Consider the following 18355-nt stretch of genomic DNA (forward strand, 5'->3'; position numbering starts at 1 on the left):
CACCGATACCGCCGCGGTTGTCGTCTCGCATCCGAGTTATAACGAAATCAAACGAACGCCGAATTTCAGCTGCTAGTTGAGTCGATATTTAATTTTCAAAACTCGCCCCAGTGTCTATTTATTTTGCTATTTTTTCTCTTCTTTTTACTTTTATTTTACTACAAAAGTGCTATTATAGAATTCACGTTTATATCGGCATGGCAGCGGATGAAAAAATGTTCATGCATATTTTGTCTTTTTTGCAATCACGTGTTGGTATTTGCTTCCAAGTACCTAAAACAGTGAATTGTAGGCGCATAAAAATTGCCATATACGTACTGCATGTTGAGAAAAAAAATTATATATATACGATCTTGTTAATAATGTTCATTCGTGGAGCACTAAAAAGAGTATTTATTGCTTCCGTTTGTTCTTTTTTTTCTTCGTGTTTTTATTTGTATACCTACTTTTATTAGGTAGCCTATTTTTCCATTCAATTTTAAAAATTATTTTATGCGCTAGGGTAGTCGAATTCGAGCCCGTATTTTTCAATTTCTTTAAAACATTTTCCACTCGAATTGATACTAATAAAATGAGTCAAAATGCATAGGTCGATATTACCTACCTGCCTATCTGTCTGTTTATTCATACCAAATCATAAAATGGTGAATATTGTGGTAAAAATATTACCTGAGCTCCCATTTTCATTCCAAAAAATCAAGTAAGTATATTACACATATAGAAATTCTTCAAACTTTTAGTGAGGCACTATTTTGTTTTAAGCAGAACTACTGTACGTATATTTTGTACTTCGAATCAGCAAAAAAAAAATTTCAAATAATTATTGCATCGTTTATGGTAAAAACAGGCATGCTTTGCGCGAGTATAATAATTATTTTAATTTATTATACCGAGAAAAAAACCCTTACCGAATTAGACTTGAAAAGTTTAGAGAATTTTCAAAATTACTTGGCTCATAGCACTGCATAATGAAGAAGTATTGCGGATGTGCTTTTTTTTCTCTGTATCTCATTTTCTTTAATTGATTATACGCAGATCTACGTAAAAGGCTGAAATTTTTTGCTTTGCGGTTGACGCAGTTGCGAAAGGTAGGTTTAGACTATTCTGTATAGCGAATTCTAATTCGAGTTGAATAAAAAAACACGCTGCTCGAGTTACGTGGAATAAAATTTTAAAGACGTTTAAAATATGTCTTGGGTTATTTTTCGAGAGAATATAAATTCGAGCACGTAGGTCACAGCTCGAATTGGAGATGAGAATTTTACATACTAAGTATATATTTGAGAAAAGAAACCTCGGTGTATAGCGTCAGCACAATTAAACTATTGATATTTCTATTTTTGTATGTTTATTTCATCCATGATCACTAAATCAGAGCAGAAACTGGGGGGAGGGGGGTGAGAGGCGGTTCGAGGTACATGATACCTATAAAACTACGTACCTCTACCTGTAGTCCTCCTTTCGTAAAAATAAAATCACATTAAAGGCTGTTCACTGAAACAAAATCCTTCTATGAACGTACTATATACTTATACTAATTGATTTATCGTCAATTTTCCGACATCTCAATCACTCAGTAATTAGGTAATTATTTTAATCATTTTTTTTTTTTTACTGGACTTAGAAGGGAGTTGTTGCAACCCAGTCGCATTTTTTTTAGGATTCAGTATCATTTTATTAGTACTTATAATAATAATAAAAAAAAATTTATAAAAACATTAGGTATTAAAAATTCGGGGCACAAAAAAAACTTCTTTTTGAGACACAAGTTCTTCTAAAACTTTGTGCATGAAAGCCCAAAATGGTTGAAAAACGTAACGTTAAAGCTGAGAACTTTCAAGTTGAGATTCTATCATCGTGTTTTGAGGCAAACTTGCTTTCTATTCGTACTTAGTGAGTCTCAAAATGCAATGGCAATTGTATTAGAAGAAATGATGTTTTCCAGAGTAATAACTGGCCGTTTGTTTTTTTTAAAAAAATTTATTCATAAAACTTTTGCATTATTTTGGAAAATTTAAATCCTGCAAGATCCTTTATTTTTCCATTCAAGCAGCTGAGCTTTTTTGTGCGCCACTTAATAGCTCATCATGCAGCATACTCGTACCTTATCAGCTAGTCAGTCATGCTCGAGTGAAAAATTGAGTGAAATTGATGACTTGAGCGGCCCAGAGGTTCTCTTGTGAGCATTTCTGAAAGAAAATTTGTATAAAATAGATTACAGAAAGTTATTTTTTTACAATCTAGATCTACCACTGAATTATTTTTCTCTAAAATCGAATTATCTGCACCATATATTAAAACTGTCTGATTTCCACTTAATTTTAATTAGATCAAAAGGGACCTATAATACACACCCACTATAAAACTTGTGCACCAGTAGATCAACAGTTTGGAGAGGAAGGGGGTAGGTTTCGAAAAAAATGATGAGCTTTTATGTTTCCTATTAAACAACAATATTTTACTTTTAAACTTCAAACATTTATTTAGTTTCGAGAATTCTTTCTCGAATAAGAACGTTTTGTCGATTTCATCATTTGAGGTACCATCTGCTTTAAGCAAATGCCTTTACAAATACTTGTGATTAGGATTAGGTACATTCGTGTTGAAGATGATGGAAAACCCCAAGCCAAAAGCTCTCGCCACTCAATCGAACATTACGTACCATACGTACGTTTGTTTTAACGATGGAATAAAAAATGACCACCGAAATTAAGTAGGTAGGTTATCGTATCCCTAAATTGTTATGGTTGACCCTAAACGCGACGCGGTTTGTTGCTGCGAGCAAATATCGCGCTGGGAATCCATAGCGTGGATGGCGATGGCTGGCGCGGAGATGTGACAGTTTCGAGACACGATGCCGATAACAATTCCGGCCTTTGATAATTTTGCGCGCGGCGCGGCAGCAGTTACAATACCTACGTCGAGAATACGAGTACAGCTACAGCAACGCGAGGAGGGAGGCGAGAGGGGGCCAGGGGTCCGGGAAAAATTTCGAGTGAATTTTCAGATGAGCTAATACCGGCAATAAATCAGCGCGTGTAACGAGTTAATGTATATATAAAAAAGTCATGTTTATTCAACGTGGCAACGTCGCCTTGCCGATAAAATAAAGCTCAGTAAATTCTTCAGGAAACGCATAATCAACGAAACGGACGAAACGTTGCTCTTTTTCTTTTTCTTCTGGAGGAAAATGGAAGATACATTGGAAAAGTGCTAAGAACGATGTTTTAGTAGGTACAGCGCGAGGAGTCTGCAGTGCGCGCGCGTACCAGCCTGCAAAATATTTTCACAAGGGATGGGATAAAGCGCGCTACTATTCCGATAATACAGCCACCGCCACGGTGCTGTTCGCTCGTTAACTTCCGAAAACGATAGCAGTGACGATACCATCTTTTTTTTTTTCTTTTTCACCTTTTTATTTCTCTCTTTTTTTTTGGTAGTAGTTGTAGTCGTAGTAGTATAGTAATATTAGTACTAGTAATGATAGGGAAAAGTCGTTAGTAAAAATGCGTGCCTTTTGTATAAACGTAAATCGACAATAAGTCAAAATGACTTTCGATCGCGATTGTATTTATGATTAAAAACGTGAGTTTGATCAGCACCGAGTGTATCTACGAGTGATAAAAGTAATTTATACAGGTGCTATGTTAAGTGCTCCGAATGCGATCGACGTTAAGTACACTGATGCTGCCTTTTGCATTACAATTATTGGTTACAATATCGGGAGTATTTGGTAATCCTGATGCGAAACGATTGTACGATGATCTGCTCAGCAGCTACAATCGACTCATTAGACCGGTATCCAATAATACAGATACTATCTTGGTGAAACTCGGACTCAGGCTATCTCAGCTCATAGAATTGGTAAGATTATAGTTCATAGCTCTTCTCTTCTTTCAAGTGCTACACATGTTGAGAAATTTACAAACTAGCAATCGAAAAAAAGAGGCGTGTGCCCAAAACCCGACGTCGTTTCGTGTATTGTTCTCGCGGTGCTAATTTCGTTGTACTCGTATGTGATATTGATTTGTAACTGCAACCGTTTTTGATAAATCAAAATTATACCTTTGGTTCGAGTGATGAAGTAATATGAAAATAACGTTCAGATACAACACAAACACAACAATCGATTTTCTATCCGGATGGATTAAGTATATTTTTTAAATGTGATTTTGGAAATTTGTTCGAAAAAACTACCTAATCAATACGAGTAGGTAACTGAGGCTAAAAACATTGTTTTTTTAGTTGATCGTTTCCCTCTCAAGTCCACATTTTGTCATTTTGAAACTTTGATTACTTGCACCATAGGTAGTATGTACAATGTGAGAGAATGTAAGATGTGTTAATAGGTACCTATAGTTTTTAAAATCAAACCAATTCTATTTATCCCATTGCCAAATCGAATACTCAAATGTTTCAAAAAATGCTCTCTCTCGATGCTGAAAAGCAGTACATATATTTTCATTGTGATTCTGAGAGAAGTTGATGAAATTGCATAACTGTATATTTGTAGGGAGTTATTCATAAAACATGCATAGGATTCATTAGAAGGGGATTAGATAAATAAATTAGGCACAATATTTCTCATTAATGATTTTCAATTAACGCATTAGGTAAGTATCAATTTTGCATCTCACGTTTTCATAAATACCCATTGTATATTGTACGTTTGATAAATATGCCTATATTTATACGTACGATTGACGTTTACCTCGAAAAATCAATCCACTCGCTATTTATTCAAATAATATATACCTACGTTGAAGCTATTTCAACGCTGAATACAAACGTAAACGTGAAATACAAATATTGGTTGGATTTTTCAACTTACGCAGATTCAGTAGTGGATTTAAAATTGTTTACATAGCGGGCTATCTGTAAACCGACGTTCTTGCCTATTTTCATTTCTTTCTGAAGTTTGAGAGCGCATGCTAAAGATGAGTTCATGCTATGTGTGTGTGTTCGTTGTGAGCCAAAAGTAAAAATTTTCTTCGATTAATAACGAAACACAGCAGGAAACTCGTATACAGGGAAAAATAACCTGAACGCTTAGGCGTCAGTCAAATTTGATTACTAGGGTTTAAAGTAGGTAGGTACTTACCTATCAATATAAATTTTGCTTTGTGTAGTAATTTTACTCGTCTTGAGATTGATATGTATGGATTTATCAGTTGGATGACGATTGTTCAGCTCTCAGCAACAAACCACGTGTAGAAATCCTTTTTTTAACTGGTCACTGTATCAGGGGCTAGAATGATATAAAATAAAAGCTAAGATGTATTAGAGAGGTTTAATTTTGGATAATCAGCTGAAAGTTTAATTTTTTGTAACTTTTTGATCAGATTTTTTGTAACTTCAATCTCTTAGACGAGTTTGATAATTGTTATTTGAGTTATTTGACTCAAAATAATTGTTTTATATGATCTCTATTTCAATTTGTAGAGCATGCTTTAAAAAAGTAGGTAATTTTCAAAAGTAAAATGTAGAAAAAAATGTACTTTTTCAGTTTTCATTAAGTAAAAAAGATATGAATTCAGAAAAGATTTTTTGAATGATAGGGGATATTGATTGTACATAGTGGACTAGTGGATTTGAAAGTGCATGTTGAGTTCGAATATCACCTTATCTTTTCGAACCTACGTCTTTACCTCTCTCTCGCCCCATTCCTTTACATGTTATCAAAATACTAAAAAATTGAATTTATGATCATTTTGCTTCGAACAAACCATTTTATACTAAAATATGGAAATTGATGAAAAGTTTAAACATACTCGTAGGTCGATTTTTGAAACGAAATACTTTTTGAGGAAGGAGCGGAATTGGAAGAAACCGTTAGAAGGGAAGCGGGAATTATTCCAATTTCCAATTCATTTGTAAAACACTAACGCGAATCAACTCCTTGAAAATTCACGAATACGTGCTCAAATCATATCTCCTCGTGTTTTACACCAGCCGCGCTAAAAATACATACGTATGTTAATAGATTTGCATAACCAGTTCGCCGTAAATACAGTAAAATTCACACCGGTAAAGCCACTGTATTCCACATCAACTTCATCCAGAAATCAGATCCTCTCATACAGCTTAATGTTATTATAAGTTCCCTGGGACGGTTCCATTACCACCTTAGCCAGATGGAAGCAGGGGGCATTTATTCTCCCCCATTCGTAGTTTCTTGTGAAACTTTCAAAATTTGAAAGCTTTTAGGTATGTAGGTATCTACCTCTAAATTGGTCAAATTAAGAGAAAAATCATGTTGCAGAGCTTCCAAGAGAATGGATGTGAGATTGTGAAATTCTAAATCAACAGTTAGGTATATTCTTATTTGAAAACCTGAAAATTTACAAGGTTTTACAATCGTATAGAGAAGTTGGAAGGCACCATTGAGAAATTTGAAAAAATTAGGATTCCCCTGGCGGATATAGTGGTCTTCATTACGCAGTATATACTTACTCGAAATAGGATTAATAATGAACACACTGTAATTTATCGTAAAAAAAAAGACTACAAAATTGATAGGAAACCAAAAACGTTTTATTTGATTATTTTCACAAACATGATTTAACAGATTATCCGACTATTCGAAACCACAAATGTAGCGCAATTAAAACACGTTAAGTGGAAAATTAATTTTCATAATTTCTTTTAATAGGTATAATTAGCAACGGAGAGGCAAGAGCGAAATAAGTACATAATAAGTAAGGCGTAAAATTTCATGTTTCAATAGCATCTATATATGCTCTACCTACCTACTCTAATACGGATAATTATTCATATTGTATAGCACAACCTGAAAGAAATTACGATGTATATATTCTAAAAAATTGAAATTAATCCGTAATTTTCATCTATTCGCGAATGAAGATAATTAAGAAAACTGCTTGTTGAACAAAACAATGAGATCTCATCATTTTCCATTTGTTTATCATACGTAGATAGGTACTTACCAGTACAAGTACTTGAACGCTTCAGTAATCTTACGATTTTTGTTTTTCATTTTTCGTTTTGGTATATATTTTAAAAAGAGATTTAAAAAAGTAATTAGTAGGTATGTAAGTACCTACTGTATGGGTCATTGCGTCTAATTTAGCTGGAAAGGAAAAAAAATACGCAGTTTGTTTAGAGGCTTTTCACGAAGAGTTCTGCAAAATAAGTTGTGAATCTATTGTATAGGTACACTTATTTTTTTACTTACCTATGCTCACGCGTTCGATATTTTGCTCAAGTTTGAAATAAATAGATATTATAGATGGGAAATATGACATTTAGGACTTTAAAATCTTCTAAAAAATTTAAAGAGTTCGATGAAATATTAAAATACAACGCGTTTCATTAATAAAGCTCGACTCGTTATTTCTATGCAGTTATGTATCTAGATGATTTTTTTCTCATTGATTCGGTATTTTTGTTATGTTTCAGAACTTGAAGGACCAAATTTTAACGACTAACGTCTGGCTGGAACATGTAAGTATTACTTGTAGAATTTCAAAACAGTAGAATCTTGGGAAGAATAATTTGTGTCAACTTCGTACGTTCATTTAAAAATGTTACAAAGATCGGCCATTTACATATCATCTGTTTTGATTCTAAATTTTTTTAAATATTTTGTGGCCAAAATTGGTGCTGATTTTATATATGTACTTGAAGCATTCTTTCGGTTTATCTTCGTTTTGAAAATAATGTAGATTGTCTAATTAAATTTCATTTTTACCTCGTGGGATTTTTAGAAATGTTTGTCAGATAACATTAAAATATTTTCACATTTTTGACGTTGAAATTTATTCTGGACCCTTTTGGAAAACGAAAGTCCCGAAGAAACCTTGTTTTCAAATAATGAATAACTTTTATTACCGAAGAAAATTGAATCTCTGGCAATGAATGTTCTAAGGCGGATAAAAATAGGTACACTGAAACGTTGATTTATTGTGATAAAAATCGTGTCCATCTCTATAAAACTTCTTTAATAAAGGAATAAGGTGATTTTTGTTCGGAAAAAAGTCGATCGAGCTTCTTTTTGAGCTAAACTTTGCTTAAGTTAATAAAAAAATTGGTTCCTATATCTATTTATCTACCTACCTACTTACCATTAATATGTATTACATAAGATGTTCCGCAAAATATCTTTCCTCAGAGTTTTTTTTAGAGCAATAAAAGACATATACAGTTCTGTTGCTTTAGTGTTCCATTCATCACGAGAATTTCATTTGCAAATTTTCAAACCACCCTCTTAAATATCAAGATAGACCATAGACATCCCGTCTACCGAATTTGCTTGTTTCTCGTATCTGGTTACCTTCAAATTCGAAGTCTGACAGACATTTTATCAGACACCTTGTATCGTAGGTAGATTTACATTTTCTGTACTCAACCTTAGATGGGTATTTTTATAACATTTCAAATTCTTCATGAATATATGCTACACCCTTTCAAAATCAAACAAAGAAATATCATTATTGTTGTATTTAAAAAACAAACACTCATCGTGAAAAAATAAATATTCGAAACCTCGCTGAAATTGTTATACCTACGATGAAAAGTAATAATCCGTTTTTAAATGAATCCAAAAAAGGCATACATATTCATCTTGATGATAGCTAGAAAATCTTCATTTTAAACATTACGTCACTAAGGACACACTACACGAGCTGTAAACTACACGAAAGAGTTGACTATTTTTTTTCAGCGAATATTTTATTTTCTAGAACTTTTGCTCATTGTAGAGTTTGCGAATACAATTTGAATTAATCCGTAGGAATGGAACGATGATAAATTCACATGGGAGCCGGCTGAATACGGAGGAGTTACAGAACTTTACGTGCCATCTGAACACATTTGGTTGCCCGATATTGTACTGTATAATAAGTAAGTGCCTATGTGATGTTATTTTCACAAAATTCCACCTTGTTGGCTTGTTTCCGCTGAAACTATAAGTAGCCACGTTTGAAGATATAGCTATGTAGTTTGCACGTTTGTGTTTTGAAAACATTATTATTGCAATACCGAAACACAAGAGTAGGTACTTACCTACGTGTAATTAATTTATCTGGTTGGCGTAGCAGCATGAATTTATTAAATGGCTGTTTCGTTTTTAAAAATTAGTAGAATTTTGAATGCAATCAGGTATTTGGCGAGCAACATTATCAGAAGTTCGCGAATCCAGGGGTGGTTTCAACGTTTTATCTCGTGCTCAAATTATTGATCGTTAATGTGGGGGATATATAGGTATTTTGAGAAATGGAAATCTGACATTTTATTTAAATTAATAAAGTAGAAGTAATTTGCATTTGTGCCTAATGTCTACGCTTACACGTCCACAAGAATTTTCATTTCGCGTAGTAGGTATACGCGTACGCTGGTACGTGGTTTGTTTACCTGCATTTTTTATCAACCAAATAAATAGAGGTATATAAATTTAGTCTCTACCTACTAAATTGGCCACTTCTTAAGTTTTAGCAGCCTGCGTTAGATTTAAAATATTTGACTCGCTTGGCCCTTGATTTAATTGAAGGGATTTTTGAATTGTACTTCATTTTTGAAAATTTTGAAGTAATCTAGTGTTTTCATATTCCCCCCCCCTCTTCTTTCATATCCTCAATTTTCAGCCAATTTAATGATCCACTTTTTAGAAATTCAAGTTAAGCAACAAGTGGCAAAAACGACAGGGACTCATACGAAGCCAAAATCCAATTCAAATAGTTAACGTTTCAGTAGGTAATTTGTATCTCACTTTTAAAACATTTTTCCTGTTTTAAAATTTTTTGATTGCAAAAAAAAGGAGCAAAAGGATGGGTTTTATTCAAGAATTACTCGATATAATAATTTACGACGAGGCAAATAAAAGTAGAAATTGCGGTGAAATTATTCAAAATTGAAATACATCGCTTGCAATGACAATATCTCACATCAACCATTAAATAATTATAACCGAACCGATATACTTATTCGCCTATCTAACCCCATTAAATTCATTCTTCTGTGAAAAAATATAAATGACAAAGATGTTGATAAGAGCTGTTCTTTTTTTTGTAAACTTGAAGTTGATGGGTGTACACTTGTTAAATGAAAATCAATAATGGAACTTGATTTTTAGATTTTTCTCGAGATACGATACGCTATGGCCTTCAAAATCGTTTCATCGTCATTTTTTTCTCTTATAAGTAGACTGAAAGTAAAAATTTGCGTAAAATCTTTCGTAATGCTTGAATAGGATAAAGAAAACCGCGATGAATGTATACTCGACTTATTTAATAATTAAAAAAAAATGACGCTTGTTGACAAAATAACGAGGTATCTTTTCCCTCGATAGAATTCTCGTGTTAGGTAGGTACCGTTTTTAATTAAGAAAAACAAAAAAAGAAGTAACCTTAATAATTAAATGATTTTCAGTGCGGATGGTGAATACGTTGTTACCACGATGACAAAAGCTGTCTTACATTACACTGGTAAAGTGTTTTGGACTCCTCCTGCTATTTTTAAATCATCCTGTGAGATAGATGTAAGATATTTTCCTTATGACCAACAAACTTGTTTTATGAAATTCGGTTCCTGGAGTTACGGCGGAGATCAGGTAATTATCATGATTGTTAGGTACCTATATCTAAGAGGGTAGTTAGAAATACCAAGCATGGAATGGTTCTTCTCAGACTTTGAACGTCTCTCTTGTTTTTAACTTTGAAGTTACAAAATTCATGGAAAAAATCAGCTTTGTTGGCTCAAATTTGGTTCCGAGGAGTGGATGACATGTTATTTCAGTGAGCCAAATTAATTCAGCTCTTTCGAGTTGGACGTCGAGTGACTGAGATTCCTTTGTTATAGGTGTCAGCTATTATACTTCAATATCGAGTTTGATTAGGTACTCAACTTTGGGCAGAAGACACCTTAATTGTAGGTCATAATTCTTAAAAACTAAAGTAAATAAATGCCTAAAATTAAAAAAAAAAGAAGGTAATTTTTAAAACTAAAAAAAAAGACCATTCTGTGCAGATAAATGATAATAGCAGATTATAAAATTACAATATGTGCATACTATTACTTTTACCTACCTATATCATGGATGTCTAAAATATAATACCTATTTATTTGCGATTAGATCGATTTACAACACATTAACCAGGAAGCTGGTAAGAATATGGTGCAAATTGGCATTGATTTAAGAGAATACTACCCCAGCGTTGAATGGGATATAATGGGTGTACCGGCTGAAGCTCACATAAAATATTACTCGTGCTGTCCGGAACCATACCCCGGTGAGACAACAAATTACTTTATTACTATAAATAGATACCTGCGTAACCTAATCGATAAATTTAAATAATTTTTAAAAATTATTAAAACCAAACTAATGCAATATTTATTCCCTCGCAGATATCTTTTTCAACATCACGCTTCGTCGTCGAACGTTATTTTACACGGTTAATTTAATCGTTCCAACGGTAGGAATTTCCTATTTATCAGTACTGGTGTTTTATCTGCCGGCGGATTCTGGTGAAAAAATAGCCCTTTGCATTACCATCTTGTTATCTCAAACCATGTTCTTCTTACTTATATCGGAAATTATGCCATCGACTTCACTGGCATTACCGTTGCTGGGAAAATATCTTCTATTCACCATGTTCCTCGTCGGCCTTTGTGTGATAATTACAATTATTATATTAAATATTCATTATCGGAAGCCGAGTACTCACAAAATGGCTCCGTGGATAAGAGAGATATTTATCAGACGACTGCCTAAACTATTATTAATGAGAGTTCCTCAACAATTATTAGTCGATGCGGCGTTTAAGCAAAAATTAAGGGCTGCTCGAAGGTCTAAGATGAATTCAGCCATGATTGCAGCTTCCATACCTTCATCGCCGGATTCGTTGAGAAGACTACAAGCTGGTAGCTGTAATGGACTGCATTCGGCCAGTACCAGGTTAGGAGGTTATTTAGGTTTTTTAGGTGGAAATGGTGTGACGGGTGGACACACGTATAATGGATTACCTTCTATGGCTGGTCTGGATGAAAGCTTAAGCGATGTGGCTGTGAGGAAAAAATATCCATTTGAATTGGAAAAGGCAATTCACAACGTGAAATTCATACAACACCATTTGCAAAGACAGGATGAATTTAATGCCGTAAGTTTATTTGATCGAAATTATCCTACATATATCTATTTTTTTTCTAGTTTAAATAGGTAGGTAGGCACCTACCTAATGAAATAAGAAAGTTCTAAGGGTTTAGCAAAAAGCAAAATACAAAATCATTAGGATGGGAAGGTCTACACATTTATAAATCTTTGAATTTTAAATTGCAATATCTCTTTGAAATACGTATTTACTCGTATTTTAAATTGACTCTGCACCATCCCTCACTTCTTGCCATATGTTCGATGTTTAGTTCTACTAGCAGAAAACCTGTTCAATACCTACCCATAATTTAATATGTACCTATATGTACTTATAAAAAAATTTATCTCGGTCCCTCAGAAACTAATATTCTAATTCTTCTTCTTGCAGGAAGATTTGGACTGGGGATTCGTAGCTATGGTGCTTGATCGTTTATTCTTATGGATATTCTCGATCGCTTCTGTTGTTGGAACAGTAGTAATACTTTGCGAAGCACCTACATTTTGCGGAGAGAGTAGTCCTGCGATGGATGTCGGTTTCGCCCATTCGTTCATTCCACATCAGCAAAATGTAATAAACGCAGCAGAAACGGAAAAATAACTTCCGAATTAATATGAAATCCGTCATCGTAACATTTTAACTTTAATTGTTCGTTAAATATACCGATTTATACTTTTTTCGAATGCTCATTTGATTTATAAGTTTAATTTTTATTTAATTTAAGTTTTCAATTCGTTGCTTTGCCTTTTTTTCGCTAAAAATAAATTAATGATTCTTTATTATTTTTGTGTGATATCTTTTTTTAATTCGGCTTTTGTATTTCATGCGGAGCATACTTAATTTTTGTACGCCGTGGCGCCAGAATTTTTTGTTTTGCGGCTGGTTCGAAGCACTTTCTACCTTATAATACGCATACGCTTTAGTTTTTATAGCAGCAAAAGAAGGAAGGGTGTAGGAACAAGGGATTTGTGTACCTACCTATTATGGATATAATGTGAGCACAGAATGATGGGTAATTCATTCGTGTTATTGCTACTTGGAAATTTTGGAAAATGCATCGAAGAAAAACGACTCATTCTAGAGCTTACCAGTTTCTGGTGTGATTCCTTTTTCCTATAAAATTTTGGTTTTAATACGTACCTACTTACTTTTGAAACATTCTCCACCCAACATTTTCTAAAGCACAATGCAAAAATGAAAAAGAAATTCAATTCATAATTCGATAACAAAATAAAATGAAATGAAAAATTAAATTAATTAAAAAAAGAAAAGGTCTGATTGGATCAATTAATCGCATAAAAAGTCCAATTCCAGGTTTATTCAAATTAGACACCTAGGTATACTTATTTTAACAAACATTTTTATCAAAAAAAAAAAAAAAAAAAAAAATGATTCGAAATTGAAGGTACAAATTACGTTTTTACAAGGGAGGGTAGTAGGTACCTGTATCAAAAAATAAGCAAAATTACTACCTGCTTCATTTGACTTTTCGTTCAACTTACAAAATGAAGGGGCTACGGAACAGATTTTGAAAAGAAAAAAATCACAATTTCAAAAGTGACCAAAAAAATAGTCATTACGCCAAAAACTTTCTGTACACCAAATACTACAATTTAAAACCACTACTTTAATCATTTTTTAAATGGCCATAAACATTTTTTTCAAAATGTGTTCATAACCTTTCGATTTGCAGATTAGGCAAAAAATCATACGAAATGATTTTGCTTATTTTTTAATGTGCTGCCTAGGTCAAAAATTAATTTCAATTTTTTCATTTTTTTAAAAACGTTATATGTATTTCTCCCAGCTGTATCTAAATGTGAAGTATTGCAATTCGCTCATCGGACACCCTGTACAATATACCTACTTACTTACATACATAGGTAATGAAAAATTAAACACAGTGAAATCTGAATAAAATAAACACAGGTGACGTTTGAATGAGGGACGACATTTCGACATACCTACCTAATGTCTTAAAAAATTATAGGTAGATATAATACTGGAAACATTTTCAACTGTGATACTTATTCTAAAATTTCAAACATAAATTTTTAGCACGATCAAGAAAATTTTGAATTTTGTTTTTCTTTTCTACGATTTGAGCGAAAAATCCAGTGGAAATTGAACATTGAATTCTTGAATGTGTCTGTTTACTGCCCTTCAAAAATATTTTTTGGTTTTCGTTTGATTCAACTTGTATCTAAAATAATGAAACTATTTATTCTTGTTTACATCCGTCCATTTTTAAAATTGCCTAAGTCATCGAAATAACATACTCGTAGATTTTGGGGTTGTCGTTTTCCTCGAGTTCACAATAATACGAGTATTTAAAAACTGATTAAATACTTACACATTTTATTCAATTTCATAATATTACTGGAAATCGATTTCAAGAAAATTATCATAAATAGGTGCACAGAGTGATGCTTTTTTACGTCTTTTGCACGCATTCATGTAATAACTGCACATTTACCTCTCAAGAATATTTTCCCGTTATTTTTATGCTCAGAGCTGGGCCTGTATGTACAGCAAATTAGTCATTTATAAGTAAAAATGTGAGATTAGTATACCCATCCCGATTTTCAACCAGGTAGTAAAAGAATTACGAAAAGTATTTAAATATGTATGTGTGTATAAGTAGATACTTAATGTTAATCTATAAAATTCAGTTCATCATCATCGAGTCGTATTACCGCTCGAGGTAAAAAGCAGAAATTCAGTTCAGTACATCCTATTTTTGACCTTTCAAATTGAATATGTTATTGAAACTGAGCCTCTCTGAAACTTCAAATAATGAATTTTAACAGGTTTTCGAAAACCAACGAATTCAAAAATTTGCTACAGCCTTCAGGAAGAATGAATCAAAGAGTAGCTTTTCACCTGAGATAAAATTCTGATACACCCATTGAAATAGCACTTGAAAGTTTGCATGGGGCAGCAGTCCCTAAAATAAACACCCAACATAGACATTTTATTTTTGAGAAGTTCTGTAGGTATTTTTCGTTGAAAAAAAAACTACTATGAAGAGTGGCGGACAGTCGATGTCAAGTCAACTGATGGAGGTTATTTGAGCGATTTTTTTTTGATAAAAAATCGGTGAAAGAAAACTGAACGATTTCACTTTTTAAAAAGTAACTTCATGATCAATCACCTGCTATTCAGAAAATTTCCAATAGGGTTGCGAATTTTTGGTGCTTTTTTCAAGTTTTTCATTTTTGGACTGAGAAGGGAAAAATCCCACGTACCCCCTCCATGTTACATTCTCAAATACTCCAGCGCCACGATAATTTAAATTCTTGTACATATACATAAATAATTTCAAAGACAATACGTACTGCGGCATTGGGCATGATATTCATGAGATGCCTTCAATCCCAATATCTTCTTAAATTAGGTAGGTACATACATAATACGTGGGTACCTAATTCGAAATGCGTTACAATAATCGGTTTGAAATTTCAATTTAAATGTCTATTCGGAAGAATACCTACGTAGATGTTAATAAAACACAGCTTTCGACGCTGTACTCGTAGATATAGGTGTCTACTTGAATTAAGCATTAAAATTACAAATAGGTACTCACTTACCATTGTGGTGATCGTGTTCGTTCTATATCATGCGCGTAACTACCGTCCTGGTTTAATTTTCGTTTAATTATGCGCAGACTGAAGATTTAACGACTTTTTTACTACTTCTGTTTTAAATTAGATATGTGTATGTATTTTATTTACTTTGGAATTATAAACTGAAACGTAATTACCGCGGTAAAAAAAGTTAAATAATAATGGTAAACGTGTGTAATTGTAGCCTGTACCTACCTAGGTACCTATCGCGCCGAGTGACTACTGATAATAAAAGTTACAATTTTTAACCCCTTTTCATGTTGATCTCCTTAGGTACTTTTAATTATGAGAGGCTGATGTTTTCATAGTTCATCTTTTCAAATCTTAGGAAGATAATGTTAACTATAATATACATTGTTTTGCGACCTATTCGTGCTTGATTTCCAATTAAAACCGCTTATGATTCAACTAGGTAATTCCTTAAATAATAGGATCTTTCGAAATGGAATTAAAAGATTGTCAAAATAAAGGCTAATCACATCTCGCATTAATTTCGAAAATTAAATCCTCGCAGAAACAATTTCCTAATTTAATCGCATAAGAATTTATAGCGTTTTTTGTACATCGGTTAGTCTAGCTTATAAGTTACAAAATTTGGTCATTTATCACATATGATGTTGGTAGGCACTTTAACTCATGTTTCAAACCGATGATTATGAAATCTAAGCTCATGTAAACATCCAGATGAATAAAATATTCGGATTCAGATATTTTGATTTCTAAATAAGATATGATAGAAGATCGATAAATTGACTAGGTACGTATTTCCGATTTTGTCAATCAAACTTTGGATCAAATCATTTCCTACACTCAAATTTTATCACAAAAAGATAGGTAAACGTGGTGCATGTCTGCCTGTTTAGATAGGTAACCAATAAATAAATCAAGTATGTAGGTATTTTTAAAAAAATTAAAAACACCGTGAATTATACCTATTAAAATATACACTTATCCGATACAATGCATAAAATAAGTAAGTAGTCTATTCTAACCTAGTGCCAACCTACACACTCGTAAACTTTCAGCATTCTTTTTCCTTTCGCGCATCACAAAATTATTACCGATAAAATATAAACTTAAATTATGAAATACCTATTACTTGCAATTCAAGATCACGTAACCCTTTAACCATGCAGCTGGTACCACTTTTGTCTCGTCATTTCCAATATTTACTGACTTAAGTACCTATATGTAGTGGGTACCTTCTCTTCTTTTTTTCAGTAAATAGCCAAATGATCCTACATAAATATATTTAACTAAGACATACACCTAATAGCTTTTACATTATCGGTTATGAAAAGTTCCTAAATATGTTTTATGTATCTTGCATGTTTATTATGGATATTATTTTGGATTATGTATGCTCATCTTTTCTTTTGTATGTTCTTGCAATTGATAATCATTTTTTTTTTTTTTTTTTTTTTTGTTATGATTTGATATAAATGTTTACCGAACGTTTCCAAAATTTGGCAAATAATGAACAGCTTCGTGTTTTGTTTTATTTTATAATTTGATCTTTATTGTGTACGTTTTGTGGTTGTTATAGCGAAGCTTATTATATTATTATGTTTATCAATAATTGTGTAATTGTTTTAATATCACGTTAGTGTAATAATGTATCTGTATTCAGGACTAAATGATTTTATACAATTTTGTTTTTTTATATACTTAATTATTTTGTTACGTTCAATAAAGAGAACATATGGCGTTATTGAGTATTTTTATTATAATTCTAAAACCGCGTTCTCTAAGTGGAAAATTTAACTGAAACACGCTTGTTTCAAATTAGTTACGAATGTGATGGAAAATTGGAGAATGCAATTTGAAATAATGAGTGCGTATGCGTAGGTATGGTAGGTAGGTACTCTTGTGACCTGCATTATTATGCAAACCTCAAGGTCGATGCATCAGTTATAAAAATAATATAATATTATTATATATACCAACTTACCTTATTGCATTACTTACCTGGGTGAATTATAACTTGTAACAGGTCTGATAATTTGATATGTTTTTTTTTTTACACGCGAGATGAATTTTATGGAATGAATACCTGAGCAGGTAGGTATTTACTAATTACACGTCTATCATGTGTATGTAGCTATGTACTGTATAAAGTGATGAAATTATTTAAAGGAAGCAACTGCGTGCAGTTAGTATCTAAACTTCATCGTATACCTATTCAATTGATTAGAGATTTACTTGTCAGGACATTTGATCTTTTATCCTCATACTAGAACACAGGAAAAACCCGAAAAGTGCATAAAATACACCATCAGATACAAAGGCTGATCCTCATTTCATTTTTAAAAAATTTTTAAAAAATGAAAATTTCATCAAATTATGGTAGAGAATTGAAATTTGGTTTATAACTTAATTTTTGACTTCTTGAATCGACTAGTTCAAATTTAAACCAGTAGAGATTGGTTTTGAAGATTTGTGCCCAAATCGATTGAAACGACCACGAAGACTGTTATGTACTTAATTCGATTCTAGAGGATCTGAATTTCATTTTGACTGTTTTTATGAACGCTTTATTTTTTCAAAACTCGAAAATATAAAATTTGCTGGAGGCTCTACATAAGTTCAAAATCTTGATCAACTGATTCAAGAAATCAAAGA

At 32.6% G+C, this 18355-nt stretch overlaps 1 protein-coding gene across 1 annotated transcript; it reads left to right on the forward strand.

Annotated features, from left to right (window-relative positions):
- Positions 1-3303: 3303 nt before the first annotated feature.
- Positions 3304-17444, forward strand: nAChRalpha2 (nicotinic acetylcholine receptor alpha2). The gene is made up of 7 exons (XM_065358550.1): positions 3304-3864; positions 7420-7464; positions 8753-8862; positions 10387-10567; positions 11090-11246; positions 11365-12116; positions 12498-17444. The coding sequence occupies exons 1-7, from the start codon at positions 3661-3663 to the stop codon at positions 12705-12707; spliced, it is 1659 nt and encodes a 552-aa protein (XP_065214622.1). The 5' UTR covers positions 3304-3660; the 3' UTR covers positions 12708-17444.
- The last annotated feature ends 911 nt before the right edge of the window (positions 17445-18355 follow it).

Source organism: Planococcus citri, chromosome 3, assembly GCF_950023065.1.
Source record: "Planococcus citri chromosome 3, ihPlaCitr1.1, whole genome shotgun sequence".
Lineage (NCBI taxonomy): Eukaryota > Metazoa > Arthropoda > Insecta > Hemiptera > Pseudococcidae > Planococcus > Planococcus citri.